General features: G+C 43.4%; 2 protein-coding genes across 2 annotated transcripts in view; both read right to left on the reverse strand.

Annotated features, from left to right (window-relative positions):
- The window catches only part of LOC144484922 (NACHT, LRR and PYD domains-containing protein 3-like), a 184,988-nt gene that overhangs the window by 10,725 nt on the left and 160,469 nt on the right, over positions 1–13,794 (reverse strand). The window lies entirely within an intron of this gene.
- LOC144484914 (uncharacterized) overlaps positions 6,943–13,794 on the reverse strand; it is a 59,907-nt gene continuing 53,055 nt past the window's right edge. The window contains exons 8-11 of the mRNA XM_078203273.1: positions 11,838–12,009; positions 11,669–11,734; positions 9,461–9,926; positions 6,943–6,979 (exon numbers count right to left, since the gene is read on the reverse strand). Of these exons, the coding sequence (XP_078059399.1) occupies positions 6,943–6,979; positions 9,461–9,926; positions 11,669–11,734; positions 11,838–12,009 (741 nt within the window). The remainder of the gene's footprint in view (positions 6,980–9,460; positions 9,927–11,668; positions 11,735–11,837; positions 12,010–13,794) is intronic.

The raw sequence follows: 13,794 nt of genomic DNA on the forward strand, positions 1-13,794 counted from the left end.
GCAGTGATGTTCATGAGGCACTGGAAGGATGACACTTTTCTGACGTTCAAAAGCAGACTGATGGAGCAGCAATTCATCAGATTGGATTTGCCCTGTTTTTTTCCACATTGTCCGGTGGATCCAGTGTTGTAGCTGTACTGGAACAGCTTGGCTAGGGGAATGGCTAGTTATGGAGCACAATTCTTCAGTACCATTGCTGGGGTACAGCCAGGCTGACAGAGTTTGCAGTATGCAGCGCCTTCAGTCATTTCTTTACCTCACATGCAGTGAATCAAATGGTCATCTGTAATGTTGGGGACCTCAGGAGGAGGCCGAGATTAATCATTCTACTCAGCACTTCTGGCTGAAGATGGCACTGATGCTCTAGGTTCCCTCATCAGTAATGATGGAATTCTTGTAGCATGTTTATAGAATCATAGAATTCCCACAGTGTAGAAGGAGGCCCTTTGGCCCATCGAGTCTTCACCAATTCTTTGAAAGAATATCATATCCAGGCCCTATCTCTGTAACTCCACATATATGGCCCACTAATCCCCGTAACCTACACACCCTGAGTTACCAAGGGACAACTTAGCATAGCCAATCAACCGAACCTGCACAGCTTTGGACTGTGGGAGAAAATTGGAGTACCCAGAGGAAACCCACACAGACACTGGGAGAACGTGCAAACTCTACACATAAAGTCACCCAAAGTCGGAATTGAACCCTGGTCCCTGGCGCTGTGAGGCAGCAGTGCTGACCACTGTGCCACCTTGTTGCCTAATGTAACCGGCATGTCCAACATTTTGTGGCATGTCTAACACTATTTATGACTGGATATGGCAAGACAGCAGATCTCTGATCTGATCCATTGGTTTTGGTGTGATTGAGCTCGGTCTATCATATGCTGCGTCCGCTCTGTGGTCTGGTGGCCGTGTGCTGGAGCTTCACATCTCATCTTTAGATAAACCCAAGTCTCATTTGGTAGTCCATGTAAAGAAAATTAGTCGGAGTAACACAGTACTGGTTGCTGGGGAAAGCCACTGTCAGCTTCCTATAAATGAAAAGGTACAGTTCACCTCTCCTGCCTGTTTCCTGTCACTCAGATAACTTCATATCCATGCTGCCTTTGCCTCTTTTATTTCATGGTCTCCAACTTTGCTCCCAAGCTTATTTTGTGTCTACTAATAGCGGACAGTGTTTTTAATAACACGAATACTGATAGCAATGGTATATTTAGTATCATTATTTGTGTTCTTAAAAACAATGTCCATTATTAATAGGAACATCATTCAGACTATTCTGCACTGTGATTATTGCCATTAAAGAATTGCCATTATTCGGCCTCTGATATTCGGGTAAGCGTTCTCCAAGGCGGCCTTTGCGACACACGACAGCGCAGAGTCGCTGAGCAGAAACTGATAGCCAAGTTCCGCACACACGAGGACGGCCTCAACCGGGATATTGGGTTCATGTCACACTATTTGTAACTCCCACAGTTGCGTGGACCTGCAGATTTTCACTGGCTGTCTTGTCTGGAGACAATACACATCTTTTTAGCCTGTCTTGATGCTCTCTCCACTCACATTGTTTCGTCTCTTAAAGACTTGATTAGTTGTAAGTATTTGCATTCCAACCATTATTCATGTAAATTGAGTCTGTGTCTTTATCTGCTCTGTTTGTGAACAGAATTCCCACTCACCTGAAGAAGGGGCTTAGAGCTCCGAAAGCTTGTGTGGCTTTTGCTACCAAATAAACCTGTTGGACTTTAACCTGGTGTTGGTAAACTTCTTACTGGATTATTGCCATTGCCAGCTGAGCTGTGCCTTGAACTGCTGGGCTGTGAGCTCTGGAATTCTCTTCATAACCCTCCCCACCTCCATCTCTGCATTCTCTTTTCAGATGCTCCTTAAGCTCCGTTTAACATACATTTGAGAGTGGATCCCTCGGGGTAAAACTAATCAGAATTCAATGTAGTTTGTAATCTGCCTTACCGATATACTGCAGTTTTCTATGTTCAATTAAACTGAGAAGCCGACAGACATAAACATCTATAATCTGAATGACAAATTAAACTAAATTGAACATGTGACCAGCCATATCTGGGAATTCTATGAACATTTAATCGTTTTGTCCATCTTTTTTATTTTCATGAATGGATTTGAGAATAATTATAAATGATTAGTTAAACCTTTCACTCCTGAATCTCGCAGTTTATTGTAACTCAGGTTCAGACACATCACTGACGGGTTTGTACTGAGAGCAGAGGTGAGAATATCTGAGGCTGTTACTCTCCAAACTGGAGATCAGAGAGAGAAAGATTTCAGGAATCAGAGTAAATCCGTGGTGTTGAACACGAATACTGACAGGAATGATGTGGAATGCTTATTAATGACACGATTACTGACACTGATAATAATTTACAGTGTCAGACCATCCACTGATTATTAACACAATCTCTCAGTCTGATACTTACTCCAGTTTCCGTATTTTACATTCTGGATTCCTTAGAGCCGCAGACAGTAGTTTCACTCCTGAATCTCCCACTTTATTGCGAAACAGACTAAATGGAGAAAGTGAGAAACACATTAAATTCAGATTAATGTTCAGCAGAAAAAATAGCTGGATCTATTTTTGTGTCAGAAACTTAGCACGAGTGGTGACCTGATTCAAGTTACGATATTATATCTCATCCAAGTTGATCTTTCTCTGCACCCCAGCTGTGGCTGTAACACTGCATTCTGGACTCTTTCCTTTCCTTCCCTATGTACGGTATGCTTTGGCACTAATAAATGTGACAATATTAAATTAGATAATATCAAACCCTTTCTGTTGAATGGAAAAGGCAATAGTCAGCATTGAAAAATGATGAACAATTAACTCTTTTATACCTCTCAAAATGTATATTTTGTTTAATTGTCCATGGGATATGGGTGTCGCTGGCTCGACCAGCATTTATTTCCCACTGCTAATGGCCCCTAGAGGAGGTGATGCCCACGTCCTGTGAACAAGCAAGTAACGTTTAAACATGTCCCACATTCTGGTCTCATTTCCTGATCATCAGAATTACCCTCCTGAATCTCACTGACCCTGCTACGTTTCCGGAAATTCAAATCATTTCTGCTGTTACATAAATCCAGGATTTTATGAGAATTGTACATTTCACAGAGGGTTAAATGATAAAGCTGTGAGAGTGGATCGCTCGGGATTCCCGGTGCTTCTTAACTATTGACATTGTATCATCTGTATAATGTCTCAGGGTGAGTTAAAGTTTGAAACTGTGCTAACTGTTGCTTTAAGATCCATCCCCGAGATTTGATACAACAAGGAAAGAATATTCTCCCATTAGAAAGCTGAAATATTTCTGTTTGATTAGTTTATAGGGGAGGGGTGTCTCCCGCTACATTCCACAGTAAACAGGCTCTACATTTTCTGCAGGTCTGGCTCGTGTTCTATCTCCGGGAATTACCATGAGTTCTTACTTCCAGTCGATCCTCACATTGAATCATAGAATCATAGAAACCCTACAGTGCAGAAGGAGGCCATTCGGCCCATCGAGTCTGCACTGACCACAATCCCACCCAGGCCCTACCCCCACATATTTACCTGCTAATCCCTCTAATCTACGCATCTCAGGACTCTAAGGGGCAATTTTTAAACTGGCCAATCAACCTAACCCGCACATCTTTGGACCGTGGGAGGAAACCGGAGCACCCGGAGGAAACCCACGCAGACATGAGGAGAATGTGCAAACTCCGCACAGACAGTGACCCGAGCCGGGAATCGAACCCGGGACCCTGGAGCTGTGAAGCAGCAGTGCTAACCACTGTGCTACTGTGCCGCCCAGGAAAAGGGTTATCCGCAAACCCGGTTTCATATCACTGACAGTTTGACTGGAGATTTTCCAGCAGCAGGTTTCCTCATTCAGGAAATTCTGGTTTCCTCGGCTCAGATGTAAGCTCTGCAGTCCTGCCACATTTAGCTGTGAATGGTAGTGGATGATGAAACAACAGAAGGAGGAGGCTCCACAAATATCCCATCCTCATGACGGAGACGACTAATACATCAGTGCAAAAGATATGGCTCAAATATTAGTAACTAACTTCAGTGGCTAAACCGTTCAGAGGTCCCCAGCATCACAGATATTTATCAGCGAATTCGATTCACTCCACATGATGTCAAGAAATAGCTAAAGGTAATGGATACTGCAAAGACCACAGATCTTGACAATATTCCAGTAACTGTACTGAAGATTACTGCTCCAGAAGCTGCTCTGTTCCTCGCCAAGCTGTTCCAGTAGAGCTACAACACTGATGTTTACCTAAAATAGTGGGAAATTGCCCAGATATGACCGTAAACAAAAAGGAAAGAACAAATCCAATCTGTCCATTTACCACCCCATCAGTCTCCTCTCAATCACCAACAGAGGAAGGCGTCATCGAGACTATCAAGCAGCATTTAATTAGCAATGACCTGCTCGCTGACTCCGAGCTTGTGCTTACTCAGGGTCACTCAGTCCCCTACCTCATTACAGCCTTGATGCAAACACGGACAGCAGAGCTGAACTCAGGATGTGAGATGAGAGTGTCTGCCCTTGACATCATGGCAGAATATGACCACATGTAGCAAAAAGGAGCCAGAGAAAAACTGAAGTCAATGGAAATGAGAGAAAAAAAACTATCTGCCGGTTGGAGCAACACCAGCACAAAGGAAGATAGTTATGGTTGTTGGACCATCTGCATGATGCAGTGCAACAACTCACCATGGCTCGTTACACAGCACTGCCCAGTCTTGTGATTTCTATCCCTGGAAGGACAAGGGCAGGAGATGAATGGAAACATCACCACCTGGAAGTTCCCTTCCAAGATACACACCATCCTGACTTGGAAATATATCACCGTTCCTTCACAGTGACCGGGTCAAAATCCTGGAACTCTCTTTCTCACAGCACTGTGGGTGCACCTACACCACAGGAGTCCCTAAATGCAATGACAGTGATATAATAATGAGCATAGTTGCTTTCCAAGCAGTTGATACGGGTTTAATTCCCAGCTACCTCAGTTTGTTGGAGTGGATGAAGAGAGGGCCAGGAGGTAGTAACCACAACCGAAAAGACTGGGTCAATCCAATTGAGTCAAGTCTGCGGCTCCTGCCTGGAGCAGTAGTGTTAAACTTAGCTGAGGGTTGGAGGGTCAGTTGATCATTCAGCTACTCTGAGCCGGCCCACGCTGAGTTCAAAAGGGAAATGGTGAATCTAATAGCGACACAGAGGAAACTAAATTCATTGGTTGGTAAAGAAAATCCCGTTTTCGACTGCCTTTATATTGCTGTGAATTGGAGGAAGCAACTGAAAGGGTCAGTGATGGTTCTGCTGTTGATGTGGTGTACATGGATATTCAAAAATCATCTGATGCAGTGACACAACAGACTTGTGGCATAAGCTCATAAAATAAATGGGAAAGTAGCAACGTGGATACAAAATTGGATGAACAATGAATAATGGGTATTTTTCAGGCTGGAGGATGTCGGTAGTGGAGAACCCGAGAGGTCAGTATTGGGATCCTTGCTTTTCTCTGATATATATGAATGATCTAGGTATTTGCAGTATAGAGGAAAATTTCAAAGTTTGTTGATCACAGAAACCTTTGAGGCGTCGTAAACTGTGAGGAGAAGAGCTTGGGACTGAAAAACGGACAATATTGGAGTGTACAGATAGGTGGCAGATTAAGTTCAATGCAGGGACGTGCGAGGTGATACTTTCAGGAAACATGCACATGAGGAAGGAATATAAAATAATCAGTGGAATTGTTAATGGATTGCAGGAGCAGAGGGACTGGACGTATATGTACATTGATCATTGCCATTGGCAGGGCAAGTGTAGGTAGCAGTTAATAAAGAAAACAGCATCTTGGGCTTTACTGCTGTGAAATAGTTTATGTTTGTAGGCATCAGATAATAATTCATGAGTTTAAGTTGAATTTGTGTTTCTGTGCTTGTGCGTTAAGAAAGAGCCAAAACTTTAATTTCACTTCGTGTTAAACAAAGCTGCCTGCCTGCGGGTTTTTTGTGTCCCTGCATTTTAATTTAAGGTTTACGACATTGTCAGAGTTATAGAGGTTAAAAAAATGGTTGCTTATATTCAGAAGTCCACAATGAATGATAGAAACACTGAGTTTCAGTTACAACCAGTTAACCCAAGAAGCGAGATGGAGTTCACAGAGGCTGCTAGGAGAGGCAGGGCAATGCAGGGACTCAGAAAGCAGGACCCACAAGATAAATCACCGTCAGAAACCAAGGAGGAAAAGAGGAGTTCCAGGAAGACAGAAGTCAAAGAGACAAAAAAAACCTGAATCTGAACTAGCTACTGCTCCCGAAGTTAAAGAGAGGAGCAGAGAGAGGCTCCCAGTTAAAGACAGAGCTGCGAGGTGCAGACATTGTAAAGTTTGCTCACGAGAATCCAGATATCTGATATATTCCTAAAGTTGGTGACACCTTCATACAGACTATGAGGCGCTGGTGTCTGTTGGCACGGCTGAGTATGGAGGAATAATGAAAGGAAACATTGAAATATTGGACAGGGATCCTTGGTGAAGGCACCTGAGAGAAAGCATTGAAAAGATTCCAAAAGCTGCTTTTGTTTCTCGAGTGGAGCTTCTGGAGCGGAAGCATCAGTCCCAGTGAGACGGGTTTTCTCACTTTGTTACAAACATTTGGGGGGATTTGAAGAAGAATCCACTGAAGTTACTTTGGGTGGCATCTGTCACTGAGTTTCAGAGAGTGGTATATCTGAACCACAGGTGGATTGTTGGTTTACATTAACTGTGTACTTACTGAGAACATTAAAGCATAAGATCTATTTTGTAACTCGTGTCATCCTTACAGATCTGCAGACATCTGTGAAGTTAGATGGGGTGGTGCATTGCAGTTATTTTTTTAACAAAGGTTTTATTCTTTTCTTAAAAGTTAATCGACGACCTTGTTATTCTGTTCATCTACATTTCTAAATAATAAAACAATAAATAAAAGTTATGATTTACTGAGCCGGGTTTCTGCTCTTCGACCTGACTGTCCAGAAATCAGCTGGGATCATAACATTGTCAATAGGGGCATAGAGTACAAGAGCAAGGAGGCTGTGCTGAACCTGCAAAAGACATCAGTTAGATCTCAGTTCAGCGCGTCATACTTTAGGAAGGCTTAGAACACATTGGAGAGAGCACTGAACATGTTTAAAAGATTGGCTACAGGGATGTGAAACTTCAGACACGAGGATCGATAGGAGAGGTTGTTCACCTTGGAAGGAAGAAAGCTGAGAGGACATTTGATAGAAATGTTCAAAATAGTGATGGCGCTGGAGAGAACAGGGAGCAAATCAAAATGTTGCTGCTCGGACAAGGATCAACAACAAGATTTAAAGCGATTTGCAAAAGATGCAAATACAGTGTGAATAAAGCTATTTTTTTTAAACACAGCGAGTGATTCAGGTTTTATGAGGCTGCAGTCAGAACCATGGAACAGAAACAGCGTGGGCTGCTGTAACCTAAGGGAGGTTTCTTTTCACAACTGCACACTGTGAGGTTTAATACAAGACTGAACCTCCACTGCGACCCTGACTGATGTTACCAGTTATCACATGACTTATAAAAGGACACTGTCCCGATAAAACCCACACCAACTATAATACATAACAGAGGCAGCGTGCAGGAAAATAACCCTGACAATAGCCACAAACTGTAAACTGTACCGAACACAAGAGAAACAAATTTCTTTCTAGCATCATACATAATCAGATGGTTTCTGTTGGGAGAGTGAAATATCCTTTTTTAAAATTTTGTAACGAGGCCTTTACACCTCTAATTATTTAAAATTTATCCCTATAATGCTTTTATTCACTCAAGTAACGTGATCATCACTGGTTTTGCCAACATTTATTGCCGATGCCTATTTGCCCACGAGAATCTGCCTTCTTGAACCGCTGTAGTTTTATCAGAGAATTAAAAATTTATTACAGGTTCAGAAGGAGGCCAATCGGCCCATCATGTCTGCATCTGCTCTCAAATGAGCTTTATGACTTTGTGCCATTCTCCCACACTTTGTGACCATTGGACATTGTTTCCCTCTTGACTTCCTCAACTAAACATGTCTCTGTTTTATTTGGAACAAAGGAAATGGCTTCTCAATGAAAATATCCGCTCTGAGACCAAACAGTTACCTCAACTCCTGACATTTGTGCAGAACGGGTCCCAGCCGCTGGAGCCCTTCACACTGAATGTAGCATTCCCATAGATCGAGGTGTTTTATTGTATCACAGAGTCCAATGACATGAGACAGGACCGCACAGTCAATCGGGGTCAGTCGCAGTTCACTAAACGAAAGTTTTTCCATGGATCCCACTGTGTTCCGAGCCAGTGCTTTATTCTGAGACTCAAACAAGTAGTGGAATGTGTTCAGGAGGTTCCTCTTCCCAGTTTCAGTCTGTGAGTCTCCAATCCGCCCTTCAACCTTCTCCTTCACCCAGTCAATCACTCGGCAGGCTGTTTGATGAAGAAACGGACCCAGAAACTCCACCAGGGGTCGAGCTGACTGTGGGGAGGACAGACCAGCAACAAAACGGAGAAATATCTCAAATCGCCCATCTTCCTTGCTGTGGGCTTCACTGAGGAGTTTCCCGATCTCCCCAGGATCTGGAGTCAGGAATTGTGTGAGTGCAGCTACAAACTCTTGGATGGTGAGGTGTGGGAATGTGTAAACCACACTCTGGGCAGAAACATCTCTCTCCAAAAGTTCCATCAGGAACCCAGACAGGAACTGGGAAGCTTGTAGATTGTACTCAATCAAATCTTCATTTCGAAACACAATCTTCTTCTTGGAGATTCCTGTGAAGGCCATCTCACCAAGCTTCAGTAACACATCACGGGGGTTTTCAATCTCTCGGCCATGGTTTTTCAGAATGTTGTAAATATAGTAGGAATATAGTTGGGTGATGGTCTTGGGAACTTGCTGCCGTTTCCTGTCTCTTTGTGTAAAGAAGGGACCCAGTGACAGACCGAGGATCCAGCAGTAGGAAGGGTTGTAACACATGGTGTACAGGATCTCGTTCTCCTCCACGTGTTTGAAAACGGCTGCTGCCACCGTCTGATCTTCAAAAAACTTGTTGAAATATCCCTTCCGTTCATCACCAACAAATCCCAGGATTTCAGCCCAGACGCTGATGTCAGCCTTTTCCAATAAATGTAATGCAGTGGGGCGGCTGGTCACTAACACTGAACATCCTGGGAGCAGCTTGTGCTGTATTAAACTGTACACAATGTCAGACACTTCACACCAGCATTCGGGATCTGTGCACACGTACTGAGGTTCTGTATTCCTCCGATTGTCGGCAAAATCAATCCTGTCCTTGAATTCATCCAAACCATCGAATATAAACAGCAATCCCTCTGGGTTCTTCCAGAGCTCTCCTAGAATATTCCCAAAGTAGGGATACTGATCCAATATCAGATTCCTCAGATTTATTCTACAGTTAATAGTGTTCAAATCCCGGAATTTAAAACTGAAAACAAATTGAAAGTGTGGGTATATTTTCCCAGTGGCCCAGTCATAAACAATCTTTTGTACCATTGTTGTTTTTCCAATTCCCGGCACTCCACTCACTGCTGCTGAATTCCCAGATTTGGATTTTCTCGGGGAAAAGCTGCTCTGAAACAATTGATCAGTTCGGATTTTTTCCAGTTCTCTCCGGAGATGTTTCTCTCTCCACTCTTCATGGTCTCGGCCTCTTGCCAGCAGTTCATGTTCGACAAGTGTCCGATCTCGAACAGTAGAAATAACCGTTAGCTCAGCGTATCGATCAACCAGCTGGAAAATCTTAACCTTCTCCTTTATGAGGATAGTGTTCACTCTCAGTGTTTCAGTTTGTACCCGGAGTGTCTCCTTGTGTTTCTGTTGAACATCTTCAATAAGAACAGAGAGAAAATGTTTATTATTGTTATTGGCTTTAATAAGTAAATTCTCAAGACCACTTTGCTGACAAGATAGATTTAATTCATTAAAAGTTAATGGAAATCTCATTTGAAAGTGAACAAAAGCCGAGAAAATTTTCATATCCTCACTTGATTCTACATTTACTGAATGCAGGTTTCTACGCAGGTAATATTTTCTCTCTAATGGTGAATACTATCCAAGCTGCCGTGTATTGTCGACAGTACAAACCCCCACGTGATCCTGATTGTACAACAATGGAGATTCCAGTCGTTCAACGTTTGAATCCTTCAGTGATGTTTCTGCAGCAGAGTTCTGGATATTGCGAGGAGTTGGGGCACAGATTGCTCAGCGGCTGAATGCGATCATAGCAGATTTTTACTGTTTTTACCTGTGCTGCTGTGCACACTCGGAGGGAGAAAACTGTATACCACATGCGACCGTATGGAAATACCCCTCCATCTCGGCACCCAGCCAGGTGGGCACAGCGCCTCAGGACCCAGCCAGGTGGGCACAGCGCCTCAGCACCCAGCCAGGTGGGCACAGCGCCTCAGCACCCAGCCAGGTGGGCACAGCGCCTCAGCACCCTGCCAGGTGGGCACAGCGCCTCAGGACCCAGCCAGGTGGGCAGAGTGCTTCACAGCACGTCAGGACCCTGCCAGGTGCATGCAGCGTGTGCAGATCCTGCCAAGTGTGTACAACGTATCGGGATCCTACCGGGTGTGTACAGCATTTCAGTGTATCAGGCTCTGGCCAGGTATGTGCAGGGGTTTAAATGCACCAGGATCCTGCCAGGTGTGCACAGGGTTTCTCAGTGAATCAGGATCCTGCCAGGTGAGTACAGGGTTTCTCAGTGAATCAGGATCCTGCCAGGTGAGTACAGGGTTTCTCAGTGAATCAGGATCCTGCCGGGTGAGTACAGTGTTTATAACTGGATCAGGATCCTGCCAGGTGAGTACAGTGTTTATAACTGGATCAGGATCCTGCCAGGTGAGTACGGGGTTTCTCAGTGAATCAGGATCCTGCCGGGTGTGTACAGTGTTTCTCAGTGAATCAGGATCCTGCCAGGTGAGTACAGGGTTTCTCAGTGAATCAGGATCCTGCCGGGTGAGTACAGGGTTTCTCAGTGAATCAGGATCCTGCCAGGTGAGTACAGGGTTTCTCAGTGAATCAGGATCCTGCCAGGTGAGTACAGGGTTTCTCAGTGAATCAGGATCCTGCCAGGTGAGTACAGGGTTTCTCAGTGAATCAGGATCCTGCCGGGTGAGTACAGGGTTTCTCAGTGAATCAGGATCCTGCCAGGTGAGTACAGCGTTTCTCAGTGAATCAGGATCCTGCCAGGTGAGTACAGGGTTTCTCAGTGAATCAGGATCCTGCCAGGTGAGTACAGGGTTTCTCAGTGAATCAGGATCCTGCCAGGTGAGTACAGGGTTTCTCAGTGAATCAGGATCCTGCCAGGTGAGTACGGGGTTTTGTGAATTTAAGGAAGTGAAACAATATCCCTATAATTACAAGAAATGTCAGAAGTCACATGGATTGAATCTTACATCGATGCTGAATTCACAAGAATTGATGATTTCCAAACAAGTTTTAGTCCTGCTCCGAGACTCTATGAATTTCTGTATCTCTAATTCTGATAACCTCGAGGCAAAGATGTACTTCCAAATACCCAGATTCTCACAAGTAAAATGAATTGTCTGAAATCCTCCCTTACCTTTCAGGTGGCTGGGTATTTCTGATAATTCTTCTCCAACTTTCATATAATTAATTGGATCAGAACCTGTTGAAAAGAATTAACTTCCATGAAATCAGGTCTGTGTAATATTATAGTAAAGTTTGCAGTGTTTGGGTCTGAAACTGAATTCAGTGTGATTTTACCATACCAAGTTCCTGTATTTCTCTCAGTATTGTGCCCAATTTCCGTAAACTGTGGTGCATTTTCACAAAGGATTCCCACATCATCCTTCGAGCCCGAGATCCTTTCCCCATAACCAGATTGAGGAGAAGTTTGGAACTTCCCGCCCTGTTTCCGTTCTGCACGAGCTCACTGACTTTCTGTGAAGAATAATAATGAATATATCGATGAGAGGTGTGAACGATAAACACTGGGAAAGGGAAGGAAAGGACTTGCTCAGGGATGGGATTTCCCAGTTGTTTTGAGGAAGGAAGCAGCAACTGGTTTTGGTGAAATGTCATTCTGACAATTGATGAATATTCTCCACACATCTTGATTCCATCATTCCTTCAAATGAATGTGAATAAACTAAATTTAATGGCTGGAATACCGCTCTCAGTTAGGCACACAAGTGATCCCGTGCTGTAGCTGTCTCAGGAATTACCACAGATGAATGGAAACATTGTTGATTTCTCCATCAGGAGAATCAACCAACGATAACAATTCAATCATTTTCACATCATTAACGGAAATATCTGAAACCATTATTTTGCATGTTTACAGTGAGTGTGAAATGTCACTAACCATGTTCATAAAGTTTTAACATTCATCACCAGTTTACATTCAGAGTTTACAACCCACAAAAAGAGGAGAAATCGGACCATGAACCCAATACAAAGCAGGGTGCACAGAAATGTCTTCAGGAGGTGAGGAAAGTCGAGAGGCAGAAGGGACAGTAAGACATCGGAAGTCTCAGCCTCGAGTAGTGGTCTGAATGAGGTAGTGCACATAGAAGGGTGCACGAACCGCAAAGGGAAGTTTGAAACAGCTGTCAAAATGTTTTTTAAAAGTTTTCTATTCTGCAAAGGTTTTCTGAAAAAGTAGCTCAGGCCAATTGTGATGGTATTGCATTGAGGTTAACAAATGATTCAAATAAGGGAAAGAATACACTTAATAGAACTGTTAAACATCCCCTGAAGATTTTTGCTTGAATAAGCTCAGAGCAAAATCCCCTTTTGGTGACAACAATCCTTATAGATGTGATTCATAACATTCCAGTAACTTTATCACACAACGCCCTGTGGCTTTAGGGTGTTCTTCAGCAGTTTAAAGATACACTACAGAGTAGATGTGCTCAAGATGCTGATGTTTCCCTGGGGAGGAGTGCCATCCAAACCCAGAGCACATGGTCAGAGTTTCACTCAGTTACGGATTATTTCGGACCCTCCATTATAGGAAAATAAAAGCAATTAGAAAACTGTCCTGAGAATATATCCAAATGTTACTGGAGGTGAATGGTTTGATGTTATAACAGTGATCTGAGAATTTAGGACTTGTTACAATAGAGTTGTGAAGATTAAAGGGCAAATCAATTGTGGCCTTACGCTGAAGTACATGTTCACGGATTGTTTCCAACATTCAGTCAGAGGTCACACATTTACAGTCTTATGGGTCAGACTGGATTTTTTTTAGTGTAAAATGGTTAAAATATGTTATTGTGATGAAGAAGTTAATTTTATTTTGTTGATATATTGGATAATAAATTAATAGCAAAAGAGAGCAAGAAGCAGGACTGGTCCAACTGGATGGGATATTAACTAACAGATAGTAAGCATCAGGTTCAGGTTAGAATAAGTGATTGCTGGAGAGGAAAGTAAACGCAGGATCAACCTTGGAATGGTTGTTTATTTCTGTACTCATTATTTCTCTCATTTTCACAATTTGAGAGCCATGTGACAGGATTATGGGACCTTAGAAGAGGTCGGAATCTCTGTGGTGGGGCCCCCAGATGGGCGTCCTATTACACCAATGAAATACCCATGTGAAGCTTCCTTCCTGCCCCACTGGAACTTTACGATAGTTGGACAATGCCTGTGTGCGGCAACTTTCAGCTAAACTTTGGTTGCTCGGAGAGGGCATCCTTTATAAATGCTCCTTGATTCATG

The sequence above is a fragment of the Mustelus asterias genome, unplaced genomic scaffold (assembly GCF_964213995.1).
Source record: "Mustelus asterias unplaced genomic scaffold, sMusAst1.hap1.1 HAP1_SCAFFOLD_134, whole genome shotgun sequence".
NCBI classification, from domain to species: Eukaryota; Metazoa; Chordata; class Chondrichthyes; order Carcharhiniformes; family Triakidae; genus Mustelus; species Mustelus asterias.